Raw genomic sequence first — 23,997 nt, forward strand, 5'->3', positions numbered from 1 at the left:
TTGTTGTATACTATATACTTTATTACCACATAATTGGAGTATACAGAAAAATCATAGTTTCCTATGAAGTTCAGTTTGGGGCTGAGCTTAAAAGTATGGTAGTTCTAGGGGCTTTGAGTAGACCATGTGCAAAAAAAATAAAAATTACTAAAAAGGAAGCAAACAGATAGTGTAAGAGTAGACAAAACAGTCTTATTATATGCCATATGTTCCACAAGCTTTTACTCTGCTCTCTCCTTTAAGCCACATATCCAAGCCCTTTCAACCTCCTGCTCATTTCATCTCAAAATATTTCCCAGATCCGACATTCCTTAACCAAGATTCTGCAAAAACACTAGTGCATGCCCTAATCATCTATCGCCTCGACTACTGCAATCTACTGCTCCATGGCCTCCCTACTTACACTCTTGCAACTTTACAATCAATCCTAAACTCTACTGACCAACTATTTCATCTCTCCCATGACTTCTCTACTCTGCCAATCCCTTCCTTGGCTTTCCATTACCCAAAGACTTCAGTTCAAAACTCTAACCATGACATACAAAGCCATCCACAATCTGTCTCCTCCATACATCCATGATCTAGTCTACCGATACTTACCTCCATGCAACCTCTAATCTTCATAAGATCTTCTTCTCTACTCCCCTCTTATATCCTCTTTCCACAATTGCATACAAGATTTCTCCCACGCCTCCCCCATACTCTGGAACTCTCTATTCCAACATATCAGAGTCTTGCCTACCATGGAAACCTTCAAAAGGAACCTGAAGACCTACCTCTTCCGATAAGCCTACAACCTGCAGTAACCCTCAGTCCACTATACCGCTGCACTACCAGCTCTACTGTTACCTATTGTATCCTCACTCATGCCATTGTAGACTGTAAGCGCTCGCAGCAGGGTCCTCTCTCCTCCTGTACCAGTGCCTTCTATTGTTCATGATTATTGTACTTTTTTTATTATGTATACTCCTTTTCAAATGTAAAGCGCCCTGGAATAAATGGCACTATAATAATAAAAAACAATATATTTAACAGCATGAACCACTGAGAAACAGTGCATTTTATGACTGACTAGTTAGTCTACACTAAGAATGAAATATGAGGGGCTGCTGATAAGTCTTTGGCTTTGTGATCCTTTTTGTTTCTCTGTTAATGAATGTTACATCACATCAAAGCCTTATATGTCTTCTATATGTTTTCAAAATTTTGTGTTTGTTACTTATGGAAACAGTGTTCTACGCATGGGGGAAAACAAAATAGGGGAGTCTAATGCGATATTCTCAGCAACTGAGAGCAGAGGAGTGATAAAATTCTTGTTTCTGCAAAGAAAGTCCGCAAAGGATATTCATGGTGATATGTCACAGACATTGGGGCTTCAATGCCCTTCATATTCCACAGTTAAGAACTGGGGTGCCAAATTTAAAACGGGCCATGTCCTGGACGACTGAGAGTGGTTTTTGTTCCGGAAATCGTCGATGCTGTGCACAACCTCATACTGGAGAATCGACGAATTTCCACTAAAGCAATAGCAGACAACATGGGGATTTCCATTATACATGAACATTTGGACATGAGGAAGCTATCTGCAAAGTGGGTCCCCAAATGTTTGACAACAGATCAGAGAAGCATGCGAGTCAAAACTTTCCGGTCAATTTGTCAGCATTTCCGGACTGATAAGAACTTCCTGGATCGACTGGTCACTATGAATGAGACCTGGATTTATTTGTATGACCCTGAAAACAAGGAGCAGTCAAAAGAGTGGAGGCACAGTGGTTCTCCTCATCCAAAGAAGTTCAGGGTGCAAAAATCAGCCACTAAGGTGATGGGGTCTGTGTTCTGGGATAAGGAGGGTGTGCTGCTAGTGGGCTAACTTCAAAAGGGTTCCACCATCAATGCAAGGTTTTACATTGAACTTTTGGACCAATTGAAGGCAGCTCTGAAGGCCAAAAGGCGCGGAAAGCTGTCCAAAGGAATCTTGTTCCTGCAAGACAATGCCTCCACTCACACTGCACAAGCAACCACGGTAAAACTGGCAGAGCTGGGCTTCTAGCTTGTTTACAACCCACCTTATTCACCAGATCTAGCTCCCTCAAGGGTACCAAATTTCACACCATTTCTGATGCCATGGCTGCTACAGATGCCTGCTGTGCGCTACAACTGAAATCCTTCTTTTTGCTAGGCTTACAGAACTTGGAATACCGATGTAAGAAGTGTGTTGACATCAGTGGAGAGTATGTGGAATAAATGTAAGGTTTCATCATGCTATCTCGTTTCTTTCTGGGTAAAGCCAAAGACTTATCAGCAGCCCCTCGTATGTCTCAAAATTCATATGAGAAAATACATATGTTATTACTTAATCCATTATTGTACTCAAAACCCCCTGTAATTGTAGATTATTATCTGACGTCTTGGCCACTGTAAATTTCACTTATATCTGGATATGAATAATCTTTTTCCACACAAGAATACCTTCCTTTTCACTTGCCAAAGTCATGTCGCTGCACAGCAACACAAGTGAAACCAAATAGAAAAAGGAGATTGGTGATTAGTCATTAATGAGTGACACCCTGATATCCCGTTACTCACCGTACACCTATTCAGGGATCTAACCGCTACCTCCTTCCTTGGTTTCCTTTCATACTGATGTAGGTTTTGTATTCTGTCTCACAATTCAATATTTAGTGGGACTTTCTAAAGCTGCTATGGAGGATTTCTGACATGTAGGTGTCCTGCCTTTGCCAAAGTAATCAAATATGAGGCTTCTGTAGGAAAATACATGCAATTCTGTGCAACTTGCATTCAATGAGGTTTAAAAAGGGTAATCACAAGTATAATGTATGAGCAACATCCCACGCTACGTTACAATCCACAATATATAATCATCGAATACAGCTATGTGCTATGCATCATCCACTATGCCATAATAATACATTGAAAAAAACAAACCAAAATTGCCCACAATTAAAGGGATTATCCAGGACTTTTCTTTTTGGCTATAGGGCTATGGACTTACCGGTATGTAGTTGCTAACTACCGGCTTATTCTGCCCTACAACGATCTCTCCCGGCTATTCTCCTGCTTCATTTGAAAGCTCAAAAGACCAGCTCTTCCTCTCTGCTTCGTGGATGGGACATCACGCAGTTGGACAGCCGTCTCCCTGCAGTTAGATAGCAGGTATCTGGCTGTCAATCAGCATGACATTGGCAGTGATGGCCCAATCTACAGAGCTTAGAAGAGAAGAAGCTGTGCTATTGATGTAATGACACTGGAAGTCGCAGAATCGCCGACACATGTGATCTGTCACCACTCTGAGCTGGCTACTTAACACAAAGTTTTTACATTATTTATGCTGATTATTTTCGCTCATCAATATACGTTGCAAAATACAATTCCAGCAAAGTGAATGGGATTTATATAGATCTCACACCCCCTGTGCTGCTGCTCTTTTTTTTTTTTTAAGCAGAATAAATTGACCTGCGATATGGATTGTGGTAATGAGTATTGTTTGTGGATTTTCTGCAATAGACTATAAAGAGATAAGGAAAACCCACATGTGCATTTCCGTTTTCCTCTTCTTCCGAGGTTTTTAGTTTTATTTGCTTCTGCTATGATACAGTTGTACAAGTGTGTTGAGAAGCTCAGACTTTTATAGATCACTATTCTTTAAAAAAAAAAAAAAAAAAAAGGTCGCCCATTCATGCTGATTGTCATCCCATTGTTTGACAACAATAGACTATTTTAACCTTCAAAGTACTACAGTGGAACGTTAGATTACGGGCATAATTGGTTCCGGGAGTGTGCTCTTACACCAAGTTACTCATATCAAAGCAAATGTTCCCATAGGAAATAATTGAAACGCAGACAATTCGTTCCACAACCCAAAAATATTTACTGCATTTATAAAAGCTTATTACAGTAATACAATATAATGTACTGTATTCATATAAAATTATTACAATACATTAATGCAAAATACTGTGCAGTAAAATCATATAAAGCAAATTAAACTGCACGTTATCTTACAACAGAATTGTTGGTGTGCGGGAGATACAGTACAAGCAATGTGCTGCACTGGCTTTCAATAAGTACAATACTATATCCACAAATGCAAACTAAGAGAAATGCTATATAGTATATACTGCACTGTGCAATGGTATACTGTATACAGTACATACTGTATGTACAGAAAGTTACCTTCAGAGCGGGTGAAAGGACAGAACCAGAAGTGAGCACGGTGAGGATTTGCTCTTATTGTAAAGCATTGCTCTTAAACCAAGTTACACATTTTTAGAAAGCTTTGCTTGTCTTGCAAAACGCTCTCAAACCAAGTTACTCTTAAACCAAGGTTCCACTGTACTTGCTACTCACAGGCAAATATTGGGTCAATACAAAAGTCTAATATATTTTGCATAATTGTTTGGTTTGGCTCTCTTTATCTACATTTAGGATTTGTGTGAAAATTGATTTAGGTTTATGTCAAAGTTCTGCATAAACATGGTTAATTCTGGCGGGTTTATAAACTTTCAAGCACCACTGTAAAAAAGAATCCATGATGTATTGCCATATAACAGTGAGATATTCTGCTAACTGCTCTGCTAAAATCATTGACATCATCATTTATACACTTTTTTTTGTAATCAAGAATTATACATTTAAGACACACTGGTCTCCCCCCCCCCCCAAAAAAAAAGAAAGACAACCCCCAAATCCTTATCCCTCATCCAGCTCCACAATGAACAGAACATAAATACAAGTTGTACACTGCAATACAGAAATAACTAATAATACATTTAAAGAAAGAACACACATACAGTCTTTTGCAGGGTTAGTTGGCTGCCTTCTTTGCCTTCCAAAGCTACCCCAGGTTATGTATCATTCACCCAGGTGTCCCCGGCCCATCCTCATTCTCCTTCTTATTTTTAAAATCAAATAATTTTTACTGCAAAGCCATTTCATACATTTTCAAAAATGTAACAAAACACTATAAAGGAACACAGTAATACTTAATGCACTACCATATAACACAATTTAAAAGTTGCATATTCCTTATGTGGACACCGCAAGTTAGGCCAATTATCAAACTAGAAACCTAAAGAGCAGTATTTTCTATTTTTAGGCAAATAAAAATTCTCAATCCCCCCCTCAATTAGTATATGATTACATTCAAAAGACAAATGCAAACACTTTCAATATTCATTTATACACATCATTAAAGCACTGAAAACATCCACATCATCCTTTTTCTTCCTAAAATACTAGAAGGCATCCCTGGAGTATCTAATCATTTTTCTCAACTTTTTTCAAATTTGTGCAGTGGAGTCCCATCCTTATTCTAAGTCATCACGAGAATATCTTCACGGTGATAAAATGTATTATAAGTGTAAATGAAGTCGTACCCGACTCATCAGTCCAGACAGAGTGAGGGGCCATAGGACTCAGTGAGGGGCCATGGGGGGACCACCAGACCAAGTGAAAGACCATGGGGGCCACTAGACTGAATGAGGGACTATCACTTAGTGAGAGGCTGTTTAGGCCATCGTACTGAGTGGGGGGCAGTGTGGACTATCATACTGAGTGAGGGCCTATGGAGCAAGCATATTGAGGGACTTTAGGAACCATCATACTGAGTGGGTCCTATGATACTTTGTTGGGTGCTGTGGGGGTATCATACTGAGTGGAACCATCATATTAAATGTGGACTGTGGGGGAATCAAATTGAGTGGGAGCCATCTTACTGACAGGTAATCACACTATGTGAGGGTCATTATACTGTGTGTAGAAACGATTAGGACATCATACTTTCGGAGGGCACTTTAAGAATAACATACTGCATAGGAAGCACTGTGGGGGCATCAATACTTTGATGGAGTCACTGTGTGTGGGAGGTTGTGGGGTGAAATAGTGTGGGGGGCATTCACTATGGGTATATCATGCTTTGTGTGTGGGTGGTGGCATTGTAGGCAGCATCATTCTCTATAAGGGCCATGGCGTGAGAACACTAAGGGTCTTCGAGAGGAATATAATTACTGTGTGCATGCCTCAATACATGTCCTTCTTTCAGTTTATAAATTGTCTAATCCGTAAAATATTTATTTTGTTCCTTTAAGAGGGGGCTTTGGTGGTGCAATTACTTTTGCTATGCTACCTCATGACTTCTATGTACGTCCGCACATTACATATTAAATATACACACAGTATTCAGCTCTATATAACATTGTGTGCACTATGAAGATAATAAATGGCAGTGTGGGCTGAACAGGACAGCACACAGTGACTATACAAATATACTAACCAGAAGAACCAGTTTCCAGGTTCATAACTTCTTTTGTCAGATTCATTTTGGGCTCGAACAGTGAGGTCAAAATGTGATCCTGCATTTGGCCAGGAGAAATAAAACATCCCTGAATTCAGAATCTTCCTGAGAGCGGTGACTCGTTCCTCCTCTTTGGTCTCTTCTTGTAGTGGACAGAATTCGGTTGATGTGATTTTGTAAACTTCAGCATCTAAAATTCTTCCAACGGAGGTGCATCCGCTTACCAAGACGAGAAAGTGCAATCGAATAATTCCTAGGAAAAAAAATATGAAATCAAATGGAATCCCATAAGACATTTAGAATTATTTTCACCATTAACAGTATTTAAACTGCATGTTAATACATCAATTAGTGAGAATAAACCATTATCAATTAGTGAGAATTAACCATTATTTGCCCAAAGTTTTTAGTGGTGTCCAAGTGGAACATGTAGCCCATTCAAATATATACATTTGGAAAAATAGACAGGGTTTGCATGGTTTGAGAGCTTAGATATAAATATACAACCTGGATTACAATCTGATAAAACAGAAAGTGGGGACAAGAATCTGTCATGTTTACTTCAACAAATCGAAAAAATGGTATCAAGATCACAGCAAAACTGTATGTAACCCCATTGAATTATCAGGCTGGAGTGGTGCTTTTAGATCCCTGTTCATACTCTTATACTCTAATAGTCGCCCTCTGGCATTTTCACCTTTTATCGACACCACTCCGGTCCCACAGCACCATCTCGTGGTTGCAAATTCTCACTGTCGGAGGTCAGAAGTTATGTCACAAGCTTTCAATGCAAGTCTATGAGAACCAGTACAAGGCTCTGATAGACTTGTATTGAAGAGTTACCTCCAATTCTCTTCATGAAACACTGGAGTGATCTGGCAGGTCACAAACTGTCAAACAGGAGCAGTGGCAATGGAAGATGAAGACAGTGGAGGGTCAGTATAAGGCTGGAGTCACACGAGCATGTAAAAAAAAAGCAGTCTGATCTTCATCCAGAAAAGTAGACGATTGAAATTTGTTTCATATGTCATGCGAGTCTGCGACTTTTTTCTCCCATCTTTTTTCTAACATCTTTATGACAACCATATGCAGTCCATTTTTTTCTGAGAAACTATTATTGTACAGTCATTTACAGGACTATTTACAGTGTTCTGTGCTCCAGAATGGTAGTGTATGCGGAAATAACAGATGGCAGAAGGATGGTGCGAGTGCAATGTGAGATTTCCTCACTGCACTTGTCCGATTCATACGCTCATGTGAGTGAGGCCTAAGGCTGTGTGCGCACTTTGCGTTTTTTTCATGCGTTTCCGCAGCGTTTTGTGCTGCAGCATTTTAATGCCAAAATGCATGCGTTTTGATTTTCAAGCAAAGTCTATGCTAAATTGTGATTTCTTGTGCGCACAATGCTGTTCAAAACGCAGCGTTTCAGAAGCAGCATGTCAATTGTTTTTGCCATTTTGGCAGCATTTTGCTAACATTAGAGTCAATGAGAACATTTAAAACGCATTTAAAATCAAAATCCCAGCGTTTAACATGCTTTTTTGACAAAATAAACGCTTGCATTTTTGACTTTATAATAAGGCATAATATGTCCCTTTAAACACACATAGTCTGACAATTAAATTAATGAAAATCCATAAATTAACGTTATTTTATGCATAAATATTAAAACAGTTATAATTTTAATAAAATTAGTTATTTTGTATATGATTTTAATCATGATATTTGTTAACATTTTTTTCCGTTTTTTTCAAAGTGTTTGAATTTTTAAACTTTATTTATTAGTGTATTTGTATTCAAAACGCATCTGACTTTAAGCAATGAAAAAGCATGTAAATCGCGGTAAAAACGCGGTTAACACATGATAAAAATGTAAGCGTATTTATAGCGTTTTTGTGGTCAAACCAAATTTGACAAAGACAATTTCTGCCAGAGGATGCGTTTAGAACTGCAAGAAACTCAACGCAAAGTGCGCACATAGCCTAAGGGGTACTTTACATGCTGCGACATCGCTACCGATATATTGTCGGGGTCACGTTGTTAGTGACGCACATCCGGCGCCGGTAGCGACATCGCAGCGTGTAACACTACTGAGTGACAATCAACGATCGCAAAATCGTTCCAAAACGGTGATCGTTGACACGTCGCTCCTTTCCTTAATATCGCTGCTGCCACCGGTACGATGTTGTTCGTCGTTCCTGCGACAGCACACATCGCTATGTGTGACACCACGGGAGCAACGAACATCTCCTTACCTGCGTCCACCGGCAATGAGGAAGGAAGGAGGTGGGCGGGATGTTACGTCCCGCTCATCTCCGCCCCTCCGCTTCTATTGGCCGGCCGCTTAGTGACGCCGCAGTGACGTCGCTATGACGCTGAATGCACCTCCCCCTTGAGGGAGGGATTGTTCGGCGGTCACAGCGACGTCGCTGACCAGGTATGTGCGTGTGACGCTGCTGTAGCGATAATGTTCGCTACGGCAGCGAGCACCATATGTCGCACGAGCGACGGGGGCGGGAGCTATCGCGCTCGACATCGTTAGCAATCGCTAGCGATGTCGCAGTGTGTAAACTACCCCAAAGAGTAGGGCAGAGAACTTAGATTAGAAGTACCACTCCAGTGGTGAAAAACAAAACGATGGAGTGGTGCTTTACTCAGAAGACGTGTAATGAGATAAGCATGGTGTAACCACAAGAGGTTGTTGTGCTTTCAACATGTTACCAAAAGGCTAAGTGCGCACAGTGCGTTTTTCGGGTGCGTTTTTGTTCAGAAAACTGCATGACTTTGCTTCACCAGCAAAGTCTATGAGTTTTCATTTTTGCTGTCTGCACACAAGCGTTTTTTTTTAGCTGCGTTTTTGTGGTGCCCACAAAAACGCAGCATGTCAACTATTTTTGCGTTTTTCACTGCGTTTTCCACCCATTGAGTTCAATAAGATGTTCAAAAACGCAATGAAAAACGCAAATTGCAAATATAGCTGCATTTTAGTGCGTTTCTATGACTAAAAACGCAGCTATAAACGCAAGGGTTGGGTAGTACAGTGACGTTTACAGGAAGAGGATTCCTTCTCTTGGTAAACACAGAAGCGTGAATCCTCCCGGTACCGCCACCACTGCTTCCATCTCCCGTCCGGCACCATGTCCGGACAGGAGGTGGAAGCAGTTGCGAAACCAAAAGTGAACAGTAGAAAAAAAAATCTCATACTCACCTGTCTGCAGACTCCCGGTACATGTCCGCTCCCAGCTCCTCTCCCGATACCGCCACCCCTGCTCCGGCTGTCTGCAGACTCCCGGGACACGTCCGATAGCTGCAGTACCTGCCACTGATCAGCTGATGAGGCACATGATGGAATCAACTGACAGTATAAGTCCAGCGGTGAGGCCAGCTTTTTACCGGCCGGCCGGCTTAAACTATCAGCTGATGCGGTTAGGTGACTTCATCAGCTGCTTACCGCCGACTCCTGGAGCGATCAGATGGGAGTCTGCACAGAAGTGAGTAGTTGATTTTTTTTGCACTGATGCATCAGCTGATTGTATAAACGGCGTTTATACAATCAGCTGATGTGTCATGTGATTCACATCCTTGAATCTGACATATCATCTGATCGCTTTGCCTTCCAGCAAACTGATCAGATGACATTGGATCCGGATTGGACATCGCTGGACCCTTGACCCAGGATTACTGCGGAGGGGGGTCTTTATTTCAATAAAGATGGAGTCACTAATTGTGTTGTGTTTTATTACTAATAAAAATATTTTTCTGTGTGTTGTGTTTTTCTTTATCTTTACTAGAAATTCATGGTGGCCATGTCTAATATTGGCGTGACACCATGAATTTCGGGCTTAGGACCAGTTGATAATATTCAGCTAGCCCTAACACCATTATTATCCAGCGAGCCACCCGTCATCAGGGCAGCTGGAAGAGTTGGATACAGCGCCAGAAGATGTCGCTTCTATGAAAGTGCCATTTTCTGGGGCGGCTGCGGACTGCAATTCGCAGCAGGGGTGCCCAGAAAGCTTGGGTACCCTGCATTGCGGATACCAATCCTCAGCTGCCTAGTTGTACCTGGCTGGACTCAAAAATTGGTCGAAGCCCACGTCATTTTTTTAATTATTTCATAAAATTCATGAAATTATTAAAAAAAAAAAGGGCTTCCGTACATTTTTGGTTCCCAGTTGGGTACAAATAGGCAGCTGGGGGTTGGGGGCAGCCCGTACCTGCCTGCTGTACCTGGCTAGCATACAAAAATATGGCGAGGCCCACATCATTTTTTTGGGGGGCAAAAAACTCCTGCACAGTCCTGGATGGAGGATGCTGAGCCTTGTAGTTCTGCAGCTGCTGTCTGCTTTCCTGTATATACTAGTGGATGGAGCATGCTGAGCCTTGTAGTTCTGCAGCTGCTGTCTGCTCTCTTGCATACACTAGTGGATGGAGCATGCTGAGCCTTGTAGTTCTGGAGCTGCTGTCTGCTCTCCTGCATATACTAGTGGATGGAGCATGCTGAGCCTTGTAGTTTTGCAGCTGCTGTCTGCTCTCCTGCATATACTAGTGGATGGAGCATGCTGAGCCTTGTAGTTCTGCAGCTGCTGTCTACTCTCCTGCATACACTAGTGGATGGAGTATGCTGAGCCTTGTAGTTCTGCAGCTGCTGTCTGCTCTCCTGCATACACTAGTGGATGGAGTATGCTGAGCCTTGTAGTTTTGCTCCCCCTGCCTCTCCCTCCAGCATACAGTCCAGGATGGAGCATGCTGAGCCTTGCAGTTCTGCAACTGCTGTCTGCTCTCCTGCATACACTAGTGGATGGAGTATGCTAATCCTTGTAGTTCTGCTCCCCCTGCCTCTCCCTCCAGCATACAGTCCTGGATGGAGCATGCTGAGCCTTCTAGTTCTGCAGCTGCTGTCTGCTGACCTGCATACACTAGTGGATGGAGTATGCTGAGCCTTGTAGTTCTGCTCCCCCTTCCTCTCCCTCAAGCATACAGTCCTGGATGGAGCATGCTGAGCCTTGTAGTTCTGCATCTGTCTGCTCTCATGCATACACTAGTCGAGAATGAAGAACATATTGAAGAAGGAAATGACATCAGACTTTTTTTTTTTAACAATCTTTAATGGCAATGTTCACTCATAAAAAACACATAAAAACACATGCATTTTCTGCCACGTTTTTTTTTGCCGTGGGTGTGTTTTTGTGCGTTTTTTGCGGCAAAAAACGCACAAAAAACACAGCGTCAAAAAAATGCAGTGTGCGCACATAGCCTAAAGGGGGCTTTACACGCTACGACATCGCTAATGCGAACTCGTTGGGGTCACGGAATTGGTGACGCACATCCGGCCGCATTAGCGATGCCGTTGCGTGTGACACCTATGAGCGATTTTGCATCGTTGCAAAAATGTGCAAAATCGCTCATCAGTGACATGCGGGTCCATTCTCAAAAATCGTTACTGCAGCAGTAACGAGGTTATCCTCGTTCCTGCGGCAGCACACATCGCTCCGTGTGACGCCGCAGGAACGAGGAAGCTCTCCTTACCTGCCTCCCGGCCACAATGAGGAAGGAAGGAGGTGAGCGGGATGTTCGTCCCGCTCATCTCCGCCCCTCCGCTTCTATTGGGCGGCGGTTCAGTGACGCAGCTGTGATGTCGCAGTGACGCTGAACGAACCGCCGCCGGTCACAGCGACGTCGCCGGGCAGGTAAGTATGTGTGACATGTCTGGGCAATGTTGTGCGGCACGGGCAGCGATTTGCCCGTGTCGCACAACAGATGGGGGCGGGTACCCACGCTAGCGATATCGGTACCGATATCGCAGCGTGTAAAGTAGCCTTAATAAGTGGTTTCAACTTGGACACACAGTGTGAACTATGGACCAGCCTTGTTGACGGCAATAAATAAAAAGGGCTCTTCTATGCAAATTTGAAAATCTTGCCTTTAAGTAATGATTAAAGTTTTAGTCCACTTCAGAAAACATTTGACATGTCAGAGCAGTTTTGCTTAGTAAAGGTCCAGGAGCTGAATCTCTTACCAATAAAATTGTTGAAGTACTCAGCCAAGTCCTAAAAGACTGAACATGGGCTTAATAGAAAGCCTTTAGTCTAAGGCCCCCTTCACAGGCACGTGTCTCCGGTACGTGCTAGGTCCGTGCCCGCATGTACTGGAGACACGGGCACACATAAACCCATTAAAATCAATGGGTTTATGTGCACGCACGTGTGCAGCCATTGGCCCGTGCCTCCGTGTGGAGCAGAAGTGAGCCCGGGTGCTCCACACGGATGCATGTCCGTTTTTCTCCAGCAGCACGGGTGTCACGCAGCCCGCACACGTACCACACGGATGTAGTGTGGATGCGGTCCCGTGTGACACACGCTGGAGAAAACTCACGTGTCAGAGAAAAAAATAACAAATCTTTACTCACCTTCTCCAGCCCTCCTGTCTCTGCCGCTGCTATCACTTGATTCCGACCGCCGCTCATTATGCTCATTTAATATTCACTTCACTGCGGCCGGAAGCAGTAGCAGCGGGGAGTCGGCAGGATCGGAGACCGAAAATCAGAACCACGGACAGCGACGCCAGGGACAGGTGAGTTAAAAGTTCTCGTTCTCCATGTGTTATCACGGATAACACACGGAGAACACACGCAGTGCCATAAACACGGCACACGGAGGGGAAAACGCACCTTTGACACGTCCGTGAAACACGTGCGTGATTTTCACGGACGTGTGAAGGGAGCCTAAGGCTGCTTTCACACTTGCGTTGAACGTTGCAATCCGCCGCCTTGAGGAATTACGGTAACCGTTGCAGGAAACCGTTTATTCCTCATAGGCTTCTATTAAGGGCGGATTGCAACGGATGGTCTTGCGGCGCATCAGTTGTTTTGTCGCTGACCGCCAGTGACCGTCGGGCGGAAGGAACGCTGAATGTAGCGTTTTTTGTTGCTGTAAAAAACGCACTCCGCAGGATTCCGTTGGGATCCGTTACGAGGCATAATGAATGTCTATGGTGCTGGATTTCATCGCCATGTGTTTGGCGACGGATTCCAGTGCAGGATTCCGTCACGTTTTACTGAGCATGCTCCGCATGTCCAGCAGAACGTTCTAAATCGTTTAATATCACTCCTGGTCTCTCTCTCTGTCGGTCTGTCGGTCTCTCTCTGTTGGTCGGTCTCTCTCGGTCTCTATCTATCGGTCTATCTCTCTCTCTGTCAATGTCGGTCTATCGCTCTCTCTGTCGGTTGGTCTCTCCCTCTCACCCCCTCTCTCATACTCACCGATTATCGGCGCGGCGCTGCATAACTGTCACACTGCTCTGGCGGCTTCTCTTTTGAAAATGCCGACCGCTCATTATTCCATCTCGTATTCACTGCTTCCTCGGCCCACCGGCGCCTATGATTGGTTGCAGTCAGACATGCCTCCACGCTGAGTGACAGCTGTCTCACAGCAACCAATCACAGCCGCCGGTGGGCGGATCTGTATCGTGCAGTACAATAAATAATTAAAAAAAACGGCGTGCGGTCCCCCCCCCCAATTTTGATACCAGCCAAGGTAAAGCCACACGGCTGAAGGCTGGTATTCTCAGGATGGGGAGCCCTACGTTATGGGGAGCCCCCCAGCCTAAAAATATCAGCCAGCAGCTGCCCGTAATTGCCGCATCCATTAGATGCGACAGTCCCGGGACTCTACCCGGCTCATCCCGAATTGCCCTGGTGCGGTGGCAATCGAGGTAATAAGGAGTTAATGGCAGCAGCCAATAGCTGCCACTAAGTCCTAGGTTAATCATGGCAGGTGTCTGTGAGACACCCACAATGATTAACCTGTAAGTGAAAGTAAATAAACACATACACCCGAAAAAATACTTTATTTGGAATAAAATACAAAAAAAACACCCTCTTTCACCACTTTATTAATCCCCAAATACCCCTCCAAGTCCGACGTAATCCACAGAGGTCCCACGACGCTTTCAGCTCTGCTACATGAAGCTGACAGGAGAGGCCACAGACCATGACCACTCTCTGTCAGCTCCACGCAGCAACTGAAGTGAGTCGCGCTGTCAGCGGGGACGTCACTGAGGTAGTGCCGGGGTGTGTGCGGTGATGATGGGTGCGGTAATGCCGGTGTGTATGTGATGATGAGTGCGGTAGTGCCTACGTGTGTGCGGTGATGATGGGTGCGATAGTGCCGGGGTGTGCGGTGATGATGAGTGCAGTAGTGCCTATGATGGGTGCGGTAGTGCCGGTATGTGCGCGGTGATGATGGGTGTGGTAGTGCCAGTATCTGTGTGGTGATGATGAGTGCAGTAGTGCCGGGGTGTGTGCGATGATGATGGGTGCGGTAGTGCTGGTGTGTGTGCGGTGATGATGAGTGCGGTAGTGCCTGCTTGCGTGCAGTGATGATAGGAGCGGTAGTGCTGGGTTATGTGCAGTGATTATGGGAGCGGTAGTGCTGGGGTGTGTGCGGTGATGATGAGTGCGGTAGTGCTGGGGTTTGTGCAGTGACGATGATGGGTGCGGTAGTGCCGATGTGTGCGGTGATGATGAGTGCGGTAGTGCTGGGGTGTGTGCGGTGATGATGAGTGTGGTAGTGCCGGAGTGTGTGCAGTGATGATGTGGTCTCTCTCGGCTTATTGCAACACGTTATTTCACAGGAATTCGTTGCCTTTATATCACACTACTTACAATGCATCTGTCACATGCATCACACAACGCATTGTGACGGATGCCGTTCAACGCAAGTGTGAAAGTAGCTTAAAGGTGGCTTTAGACGGGTCACGGATTTTGTGACGCACATCCAGCCGTGTTAGCGATGTCGTTGCGAGTGACACCTTTTAGCGACTTGGAATCGTTGCAAAAACATTCAAAATTGCTAATCGGTGACATACCCCCAATCTCAATTATCGTTGCTGCTGCAGTAACGATGTTGTTCGTCGTTCCTGCGGCAGCACACATCGCTACGTGTGACATCACAGGAACGAGGAACCTCTCCTTACCTGCGTCCCGCCAGCAATGAGGAAGGAAGGAGGTGGGCGGGATGTTACGTCTCGCTCATTTCCGCCCCTCCGCTTTGATTGGGCGGCCGCTTAGTGATGTCGCTGTGACGTCAAACGAACCGGCCCCTTAGAAACTAAGCGGTTCGGCGGTCACAGCGACGTCGCTATGCAGGTAAGTAGTGTGATGGGTCCGCGCGATGTTGTGCGCCACGGGCAGTGATATGCCCGTGACGCACAAACGATGGGGGCGAGTATGCACGCCAGCGATATCAGTAACGACATCGCAGCGTGTAAAGTACCCCTAAGGGTCTGTGCAATACAGTTTTGTCCTGTTTTTGTTGTGTTTTTCCTGTGCAGATATGTCACAAAATCTGAAAAATTTCCTTGGGCCAGCAAAGCGACTGAGATTCCAGAAATCTCATGCACACCTTACTTATACTCACCTCCAATGCCGTCACAGTTCCAGCAGTTCATCGGGCTCATGTGACATTGTGACGTCATGCAAGCCCCTCGTCCAATCAGCACCGGCTTCTGTCTCCTCGCCTTCGGACACAGCAGCAATTAACAGGACGTGAGTGGCAGCCACAGTGTTCACTTCCTGTTGGTTAACTTGTTTGTCTGAAGGCGAGGAGTCAGAAGCCGGCGTTGATTGGACGAGGGGCATTGCTGGAACCATGACGGCAGGGGAGGGGAGTATACAGTACCATCAAGAGAAACAAGGGAGGAGAGAAAATCCAGCACCAATGTAGTAAAAATATTTTCTTTATTTCTACCAATCTCCCTCTCCAGAAGGTCCATTAACCCTCTCCATACCTTGGTAATTATAAGAAAAGCACAAATCCCCCATTAAATAAAATCTTACAATTATGTGATCTAAAGCCAGCTTTACACCTTACAATTAGGTGTGCGATCTCGTATGCGATGTGACACGCCCAGGTCGCATATGCGATTTAATGAGATTTAAAGACGCCTGACATGATTAATCTAGGAGTTATTGGCAGCTATGGGCTGCTGCCATTAACTCCTTATTACCCCGATTGCCAACGCACCAGGGCAAATCGGGAAGAGCCGGGTACAGTCCCAGAACTGTCACATCCAATGTATGCGGCAATTCTGGGCGGCTGCTGGCTGATATTGTTATACCATTGAATACCAGCCTTCAGCCGTATGGCTTTATCTGGCTGATTTTAAAATTGGGGGGGACCGCACGCCGGTTTTTTTAATTATTTAATTATTTATTTCACTGCACAGTATAGGCACGCCCACCGGCTGCTGTGATTGGGTGCAGTGAGACACCTGTCACTCAGTGTGGGGGCGTGTCTCACTGCAACCAATCATAGGCGCCGGTGGGCGGGGAAAGCAGGGAATACGAGATTGTTTAATGAGCGGACGGCTTTTTCAAAATAGTAAAAGCCGCCGGAGCAGTGTGAATGCCATGCAGCACCACGCCGGTGATCGGGGATCGGTGAGTATGAGAGAGGGGGTAAGAGGGATAGACTGGCATGGACAGAGAGAGAGGGACAGAGATAGTGACCGACTGACAGAGATTAGTGAATGACAGACATTGTGAGGCGCTTCAGAACGCAGCTTTTCAGCTGCGTTCTGAAGCGGACCTTTTTTAAGCTGCGGTGCAGAGCGCACACCTGTGCACATAGCCTCAGACATCAAAATCGTATGAGGGATGTCCCACGTTTCAATTGACTAGGTTCGTGCAACAAAACGTTCAATTCTAGACAAAGATACGATGTGTTTGCGATCAACGGTTTTGCGTTCAATCCTGATCGCACGTAGGTGTCACACGCAGATACCTCACAAACGATGCCGGATGTGCGTCACTTACAACTTGACCCCAACGACGGATTGTGAGATATATTGAAGCGTGTAAAGTGGGCTTTAAGCCCGCTTTACACGTTGCAATTTCACATACGATAGAGTATGCGATTTGCAACGCCCCCATCGTATGTGCGGCACGTTCAATTTGTTGAACGTTCCGCACACACGATTAACCCCCGTCACATGTACTTACCCATTCATATGACCTTGCTGTGGGCGGCGAACGTCCACTTCCTCGAATGGGAGGGACGTTCGGCGACACAGCGACGTCACGCGGCAGCGGCCAATAGAAGCGGAGGGGCGGAGCTGAGCGGGACGTAAACATCCTGCCCACCTCCTTCCTTCCGTATTATCGGCGGCAGCCGTGGGAGGCAGTTAAGATCTGTTCAATGTTCCCGGGGTGTCACACACTGCGATGTGTGCTGCCACGGGAACATTGAACAACCACACGTTCAATTCTAGAGACAGATACAATGTGTATGCAATGAACGTTTTAACATTTAATCGCAATCGCACGTACCTGTCACACACTGCAATGTACCTTACGATGCCGGATGTGCGTCACTTACGACGTGACCCCGCCGACACATTGTAAGATACATTGCAGCGTGTAAAGCGGGCTTTAGAATGTGGCTATTTTTTTCACAAAGTTCCTTCTTGGATATACTACATAAAGTGCAATCCAATTCACACACATGGCAGCTCCAGTTGTAAAAAGCGCATGATCTTTTTTTTTTTTTTCCTAACCTTGACCACATCTGAACATGTCCCGATAGCACAATCCTCTATTTTATATATACGTATATAGATCCAAGAAACTAATTAATAACTAATAATTAACTAATAATTTTGGAGGGGAGTATAGGCATTTTTATTTTACCTAAGTGAAACAAGAAATCAGAAGAGATTGTGCTAGTAGTGGACAATCCCTTTAAATCTGCATGTCAATTCTTTCAGTGTTTTTGAGACAGATTGCACCCATACAATTGAGTGTGGAAAAATGTGCAACAAAAACGCATGTAAAAAAACATGGTAAAAATGTGGTTATTTTATGCAGTGTTTCCCATGCCAATTTAAAAACAAGCAAACAAAAAAAACCCAAAAAAAAACCTTTCATCTTAAGGCTATGTGCGCACGTTGCGTTCTATTACGCAGCGTAAAATAGTCACTGCATGTGAGTCTCAGAACGCAGCCGAAAAGCTGCGTTCTGAGACGCATTCGGCAGAACGCAACGTGCGCACATTCCTGCAGAATTCATGCGTTCTGGATGCTTGCTCTGCCATGGGAAAAGCATCCAGAGCGCACATTTTTGACAGTGCGGTCCCACTCGGCTCTGCTGCATCCCCATAGACTTGCAGCAGAGCCGACTGGGACCGGAATGTCAAAAAGAGCACATGGCTGGCTGCGGGAGACAGCCGCGTGATCAGAATGAACTCGGGTGAACTTCACCCGACTTCATTGTGATCGCGCGGCTCTGTCCGTGTGCCGCAGCTTGATTTGTGGTCACAGGTGAAGGACTCACCTGTGACCGCAAATCTGAGTGACTGCAGTGAGCCGCGCGATCACTGGTGCCGTCACTCAGGTTACCCGCGGCCAGCTCGAGTCCTCCACCCGAGACCTGTGGCCGTGGGTAACCTGAGAGACGTCCCCGCACACATCCCGACATTACCTCCGACATCACCGCACACATCCCGACATCCCCGCACACATCCCGACATCCCCGCACACATCCCGACATTACCGCCTACATCCCCGCACACATCCCGACATTACTTCCAACATCCCCGTACACAACCCGACATTCCCGCACACATTCCGACACCACAGCCCTCATCATCACCGCACACACACCGGCATTACCTCAGTGACGTCCCCGCTGACAGCGCGACTCACTTCAGTTTTTGCATGGAGCGGACAGCAGCGGCGGTGTTCTATGGCCACTCCTGTCAGCTTCATGTAGCAGAGCTGGATGTGTCGCGGTGCCTCGTGGATTACGCCGGACCTAGAGGTGTGTTTGGGGATTTTAATAAAGTGGTGAAAGAGGGTGTTTTTTGTCTTTTATTTCAAATAAAGGATTTTACAGGTGTATGTGTTTATTTACTTTCACCAGGTTAATCATTGGGGGTGTCTCATAGACGCCTGCAACGATTAAATAGGACTTAGTGGCAGCTATGGGCTGCTGCCATTAACTCCTTATTACCCAGATTGCCACCGCACCAGGGCAGTTCTGGATGAGCCGGGTACAGTCCCGGGACTGTCGCATCTAATCCATGCGGCAATTCCGGGCGGCTGCTGGCTGATATTTTTAGGCTGAGTGTCATCCTGAGAATACCAGCCTTCAGCCATGTGGCTTTACCCTGGCTGGTATCACAATTGGGGGGGACCGCACGCCGTTTTTTTTTAATTATTTATTTATTTATTTCACTGCACTACATAGACCCGCCCACCGGCGGCTGTGATTGGTTGCAGTGAGACAGCTGTCACTCAGCATGGAGGCGTGTCTGACTGCAACCAATCATAGGCGCCGGTGGGCGGGGGAAGCAGGGAATATGAGATTGAATAATGGGCGGCCGGCATTTTCAAAAGCAAGAGAAGCCGCCGGAGCAGTGACACCGTGCAGCTGATCGGTGAGTATGAGAGAGGGGGGAGAGGGATAGACCGACAGGGAGACACAGAGACCGACCAACAGGGAGACACAGAGACCGACAGACAGACAGAGACAGAGACCGACATTACAACCAATACGCACAAAAGAAGTGACATGTCACTTCTTAGAACGCGCGCTTCGGGCAGCAGCCGAAGCGCTGCGCTCTAATACGCCACGTGCGCACGGCTCCTGCATAATCTTCATAGATTATGGTGGGGACGCAGGACGCATGCAGTTACGCTGCGGTGCAGATCGCAGCGTAACTGCATGTAAATACGCAACGTGCGCACATAGCCTAACAGTGATGCTAAAGTTACACTAATTAAATAATATGTGCACCTCTATTACAATACAGTCAAAATTTGGCATCTAGAAAGACAGTGAGAAGGCAAGTGCTTCATAAAGATAATTCTGTGCAGTTTAGTCTTGCGTTATTACCAAAAACCTGTATCTCTAAATAGAAAATAACATGTGTGAACAGGCGCCAGCTGCTATAACTACAAGAAACACAAACAAAAGAATACAGCAGCACTCTGTAAGCGCTAATATACAGTATATGCAAACAGAAAATTTATATTAAATGTCCTATATTCTATGTTTGCATATATACTGCTCAAAAAATAATGGGAGCACTTAAACAAGGATTTTGTATTTAAGTGTTCCCTTTATTTTTTTGAGCAGTATATATTACAGAGAGCTGCTGCATTCTTGTGTGTAGAATTATTACCAGCTTCATAGTATTAGGAAGTTAGAGTACATAACCTTGTAGGGGACATAGCTCCTAGAAAATTAACAACTTTAGGGTATGGTTCAACTTATGTATGACTCACGTGAGTCTTGCATCGGATCACCCGGTACGGCTGCACACTCTATTCTACTCTGATAGGAGCGGGCCTGCTGCATGTACTTCCATGCAGCTGAGGTGCTCGTGTCCAGAGAGTGTTTGGCCGTGCCAGGTGATACCGATGCGAGACTCGCAAGAGTCATACGCAAGTGGAACCGTACCCTTAGGCTGGAAACACACCTATGCGTGTAAAATCGGTCCGAGTTGCATGAAAAAAACTCGGCTGATTTTAGTTCACGTTAGGTCAGAGTGCAACGCAAGTGCGATGCTATTTTTTTAATTATTTAATGACTTGCATAGCGTGTGTAATGCGTGTGTGTTCCTTTTTCTTCTCAGCAGCTGTCATCTGCCATTGAGCTCTGCTACATGGCCGCTGACAGCAGCCACAGACAGAGCCATGTAGCAGAGCTGAATAGCCGCTGACAGCAGACACAGACAGAGCCGCACGATCAGAATGAAGTCGGATGAACTTCACCCGACTTCATTGTCATCCCGCGGCTCTGTCTGTGTGGCATGGCCTCTGATTTTCGGTCACCGGTGAAGGTCTCACCGGTGACCGCAAATCCCCTGTGTGACCACAGTGATCGGCGCTATTAGCGGTGCCGTCACTGAGGTTACCCGAGATCTGTGGCCGCGGGTAACCTGAGTGACGTCATCGCTGATAGCGCGACTCACTTCAGTCGCTGCGGGGAGCTCACAGAAAGCGGTCATGCTCTGTGACCGCTCTATGTCAGCTTCCGATGTAGGAGAGCTAACAGCGTCGAGGGACCTCTGTGGATTACGTCGGACATGGAAGGGTATTTGGGGACTTGAATAAAGTGGTGAAAGAGGTTGTTTATTTTTGTTATTTATTTAAAATAAAGGATATTTTGGTGTATGTCTTCATTTACTTTATCTTACAGGTTAATCATGGAAGGTATCTCGGGGAGACGCCTGCCATGATTAATCTAGGACTTAGTGGCAGCTATGGGCTGCTGCCATTAACTCCTTATTACCTCGATTGCCAACGCACCAGGGCAATTCGGGATGGCCGGGTACAGTCCCGGGACTGTCGCATCTCATGGATGCGACTATTCCGGCCGACTGCTGGCTGATATTGTTAGGGTGGGGGGCTCCCCATAACGTGTGTTTCCCCATCCTGAGAATACCAGCCTGCAGCCATATGGCTTTACCCTGGCTGGTATTAAAATTGGGGAGACCGCACGCCGTTTTTTTTTATTATTTATTTATATTTTTAACTGCATGATATAGACCCGCCCACCGGCAGCTGTGATTGGTTGCAGTGAGACAGCTGTCACTCATCGTGGGGGCGTGTCTGACTGCAACCAATCATAGGCGCCGGTGGACGAGGAAAGCAGGGAATACGAGATTGAATAATGAGCGGCCGGCTTTTTCAAAAGAGAAGCCGCTGGAACAGTGTGAATGCCGTGCAGCGCCGCGCTGGTGATCGGGGATCGGTGAGTATGAGAGGGGGGGGGAGGATAGACCGACATGGACAGAGAGAGAGAGACCGACAGAGAGAGAGACCGACCGACAGACCGACCGACAGAGAGAGAATAGAGACCGAGAAGGAGAGACTGACTGACATTAATCGCATGTTTCTCAAAACACTGGAAATGAGTGAGGTCTCACAATATCTGTCAATCTCTATGATTGACCGACATTGTGAGACCTCACTCATTTCCAGTGTTTTGAGAAACATGCGATTAATGTATTTAGAAAAACAAATTTCACTAGGATGGTGTGAGTGCCGGTCCGTGTGATATGCATTTTTTTCACACTCCCATAGAGTTGCATTGGAGAGACTCGTGTGAGAAACTCGCAAAAAAGCAGCATGCTGCGGTTTTTTTCTCAGTCTGATTTGGACTTAGAAAAGAATCGCAGATGAGAGCTGAATCATTCACTAACGTGTCCGATTCCAATGTGAGATTTTCTTGCATTGCACTACTGTGAGAAACTCGCAAGTGAGAAGCCGCCCTTAGTGTTTTAATAGCTGCTTGTCTTCTGCAGAGACTAATTAGGGTGCTTGGTGTAACCACTGCCATAGCAAAGGCTTAGTACACCATTACACCTACTGGTTTTGCATGACCGCTCTCTCACTGGTGATTGACAACACAGACTTGCCTGAATTCTCTCCACGGAGCTCTCTCTAGACAAGCCAGAACTGTCAATCACCAGTGACAAACAGATAAGCATGCAAAGCCCGTGGCAGAACAGAGCACGGATCTTCTTGGCCACGTCACGGGTAGACTGAGAATATGTGATTAAACTTCAGTGTCTGCAGAATGGAGGCAGCAGGGAGAACACTACACAAGACTACAGGTAAAATATATCTTTGCACCGTTAGCCAGTAAAGGTAAAAAATAAATTGTTTAAAAAACTGAGAGTCCTCAGTGGTTGATACCTTTTAATGGCTAACCGAAAAGATGGTAATAATAGCAAGCTTTAGGCTATGTGCGCTCTAGAAAAGTGATTTTTCTTAAGAAAATTTCTTGAGAAACTTCTGGGAGTTGAAGATCACCGCACCTGCGGTAAAAAACCGCACCAAAACCGTGGGAAAAACGCATGCGTTTTTGCCGCGATTTTTCCGCGTTTTTTCCGCAGGTTGGTCCCTGCATTTTTTTATGCTGTAACTGCAATAAATAATAGATAGATAATCGATAGATAGATAGACAGACAGATGGATAGAGGGAAAGATGGATAGATGAATAGATAGATAGATAGATAGATAATAGATGAGAAAGACCTATATAATGTCCCACCTCCCTGCATATTCTAAGCTGGCACCCTTTAGTGACTTTCATGTGGCACGAAAGGGTGCTTAGCCTTGTATTTAGCAAAAAAATAAATAAATAAAAAAAAACGACGTGAGGGCCCCCCCTATCTTTTGTAGCCAGCTAGGGTAAAGCAGACGGCTGCAGCCTGCAAACCACAGCTGGCAGCTTTACCTTGGCTGGTAATCCAAAACAGAGGGCACCCCACGCTGTTATTTTACATTAAATAAATAATTTAAAACAAAAAACGTGGGGTCCCCCCCAAATTGGATCACCAGCCAAGGTAAAGCGGACAGCTGTGGTCTGGTATTCTCAGACTAGGCAGGTCCACCATTATTGGACACTCCCCAGCCTAAAAATAGCAGGCCACAGCCGCCCCAGAAGTTGCGCATCCATTAGATTTGCCAATCCTGGTGCTTTGCCCCAACTCATCCCGTTGCCCTGGTGCGGTGGCAAACGGGGTAATAAATGGGGTTGATGCCAGATGTGTAATGTCACCTGGCATCAGGCCCTGAGGTTAGTGATGTCACGGCGTCTATCAGATACCTGACATCACTAACCCAGCCAGTAATAAATAGAAAATAGACAACAAAAAAAGTTTTATTTCAAA

General features: G+C 45.5%; 1 protein-coding gene across 1 annotated transcript in view; it reads right to left on the reverse strand.

The window, feature by feature from the left end:
* The window catches only part of SYNJ2 (synaptojanin 2), a 266,841-nt gene that overhangs the window by 172,625 nt on the left and 70,219 nt on the right, over positions 1-23,997 (reverse strand). Inside the window, exon 3 of the mRNA XM_075339649.1 lies at positions 6,293-6,566. Within this exon, the coding sequence (XP_075195764.1) occupies positions 6,293-6,566 (274 nt within the window). The remainder of the gene's footprint in view (positions 1-6,292; positions 6,567-23,997) is intronic.

This window comes from Anomaloglossus baeobatrachus, chromosome 3, assembly GCF_048569485.1.
Source record: "Anomaloglossus baeobatrachus isolate aAnoBae1 chromosome 3, aAnoBae1.hap1, whole genome shotgun sequence".
In the NCBI taxonomy this organism is placed as follows: Eukaryota; Metazoa; Chordata; class Amphibia; order Anura; family Aromobatidae; genus Anomaloglossus; species Anomaloglossus baeobatrachus.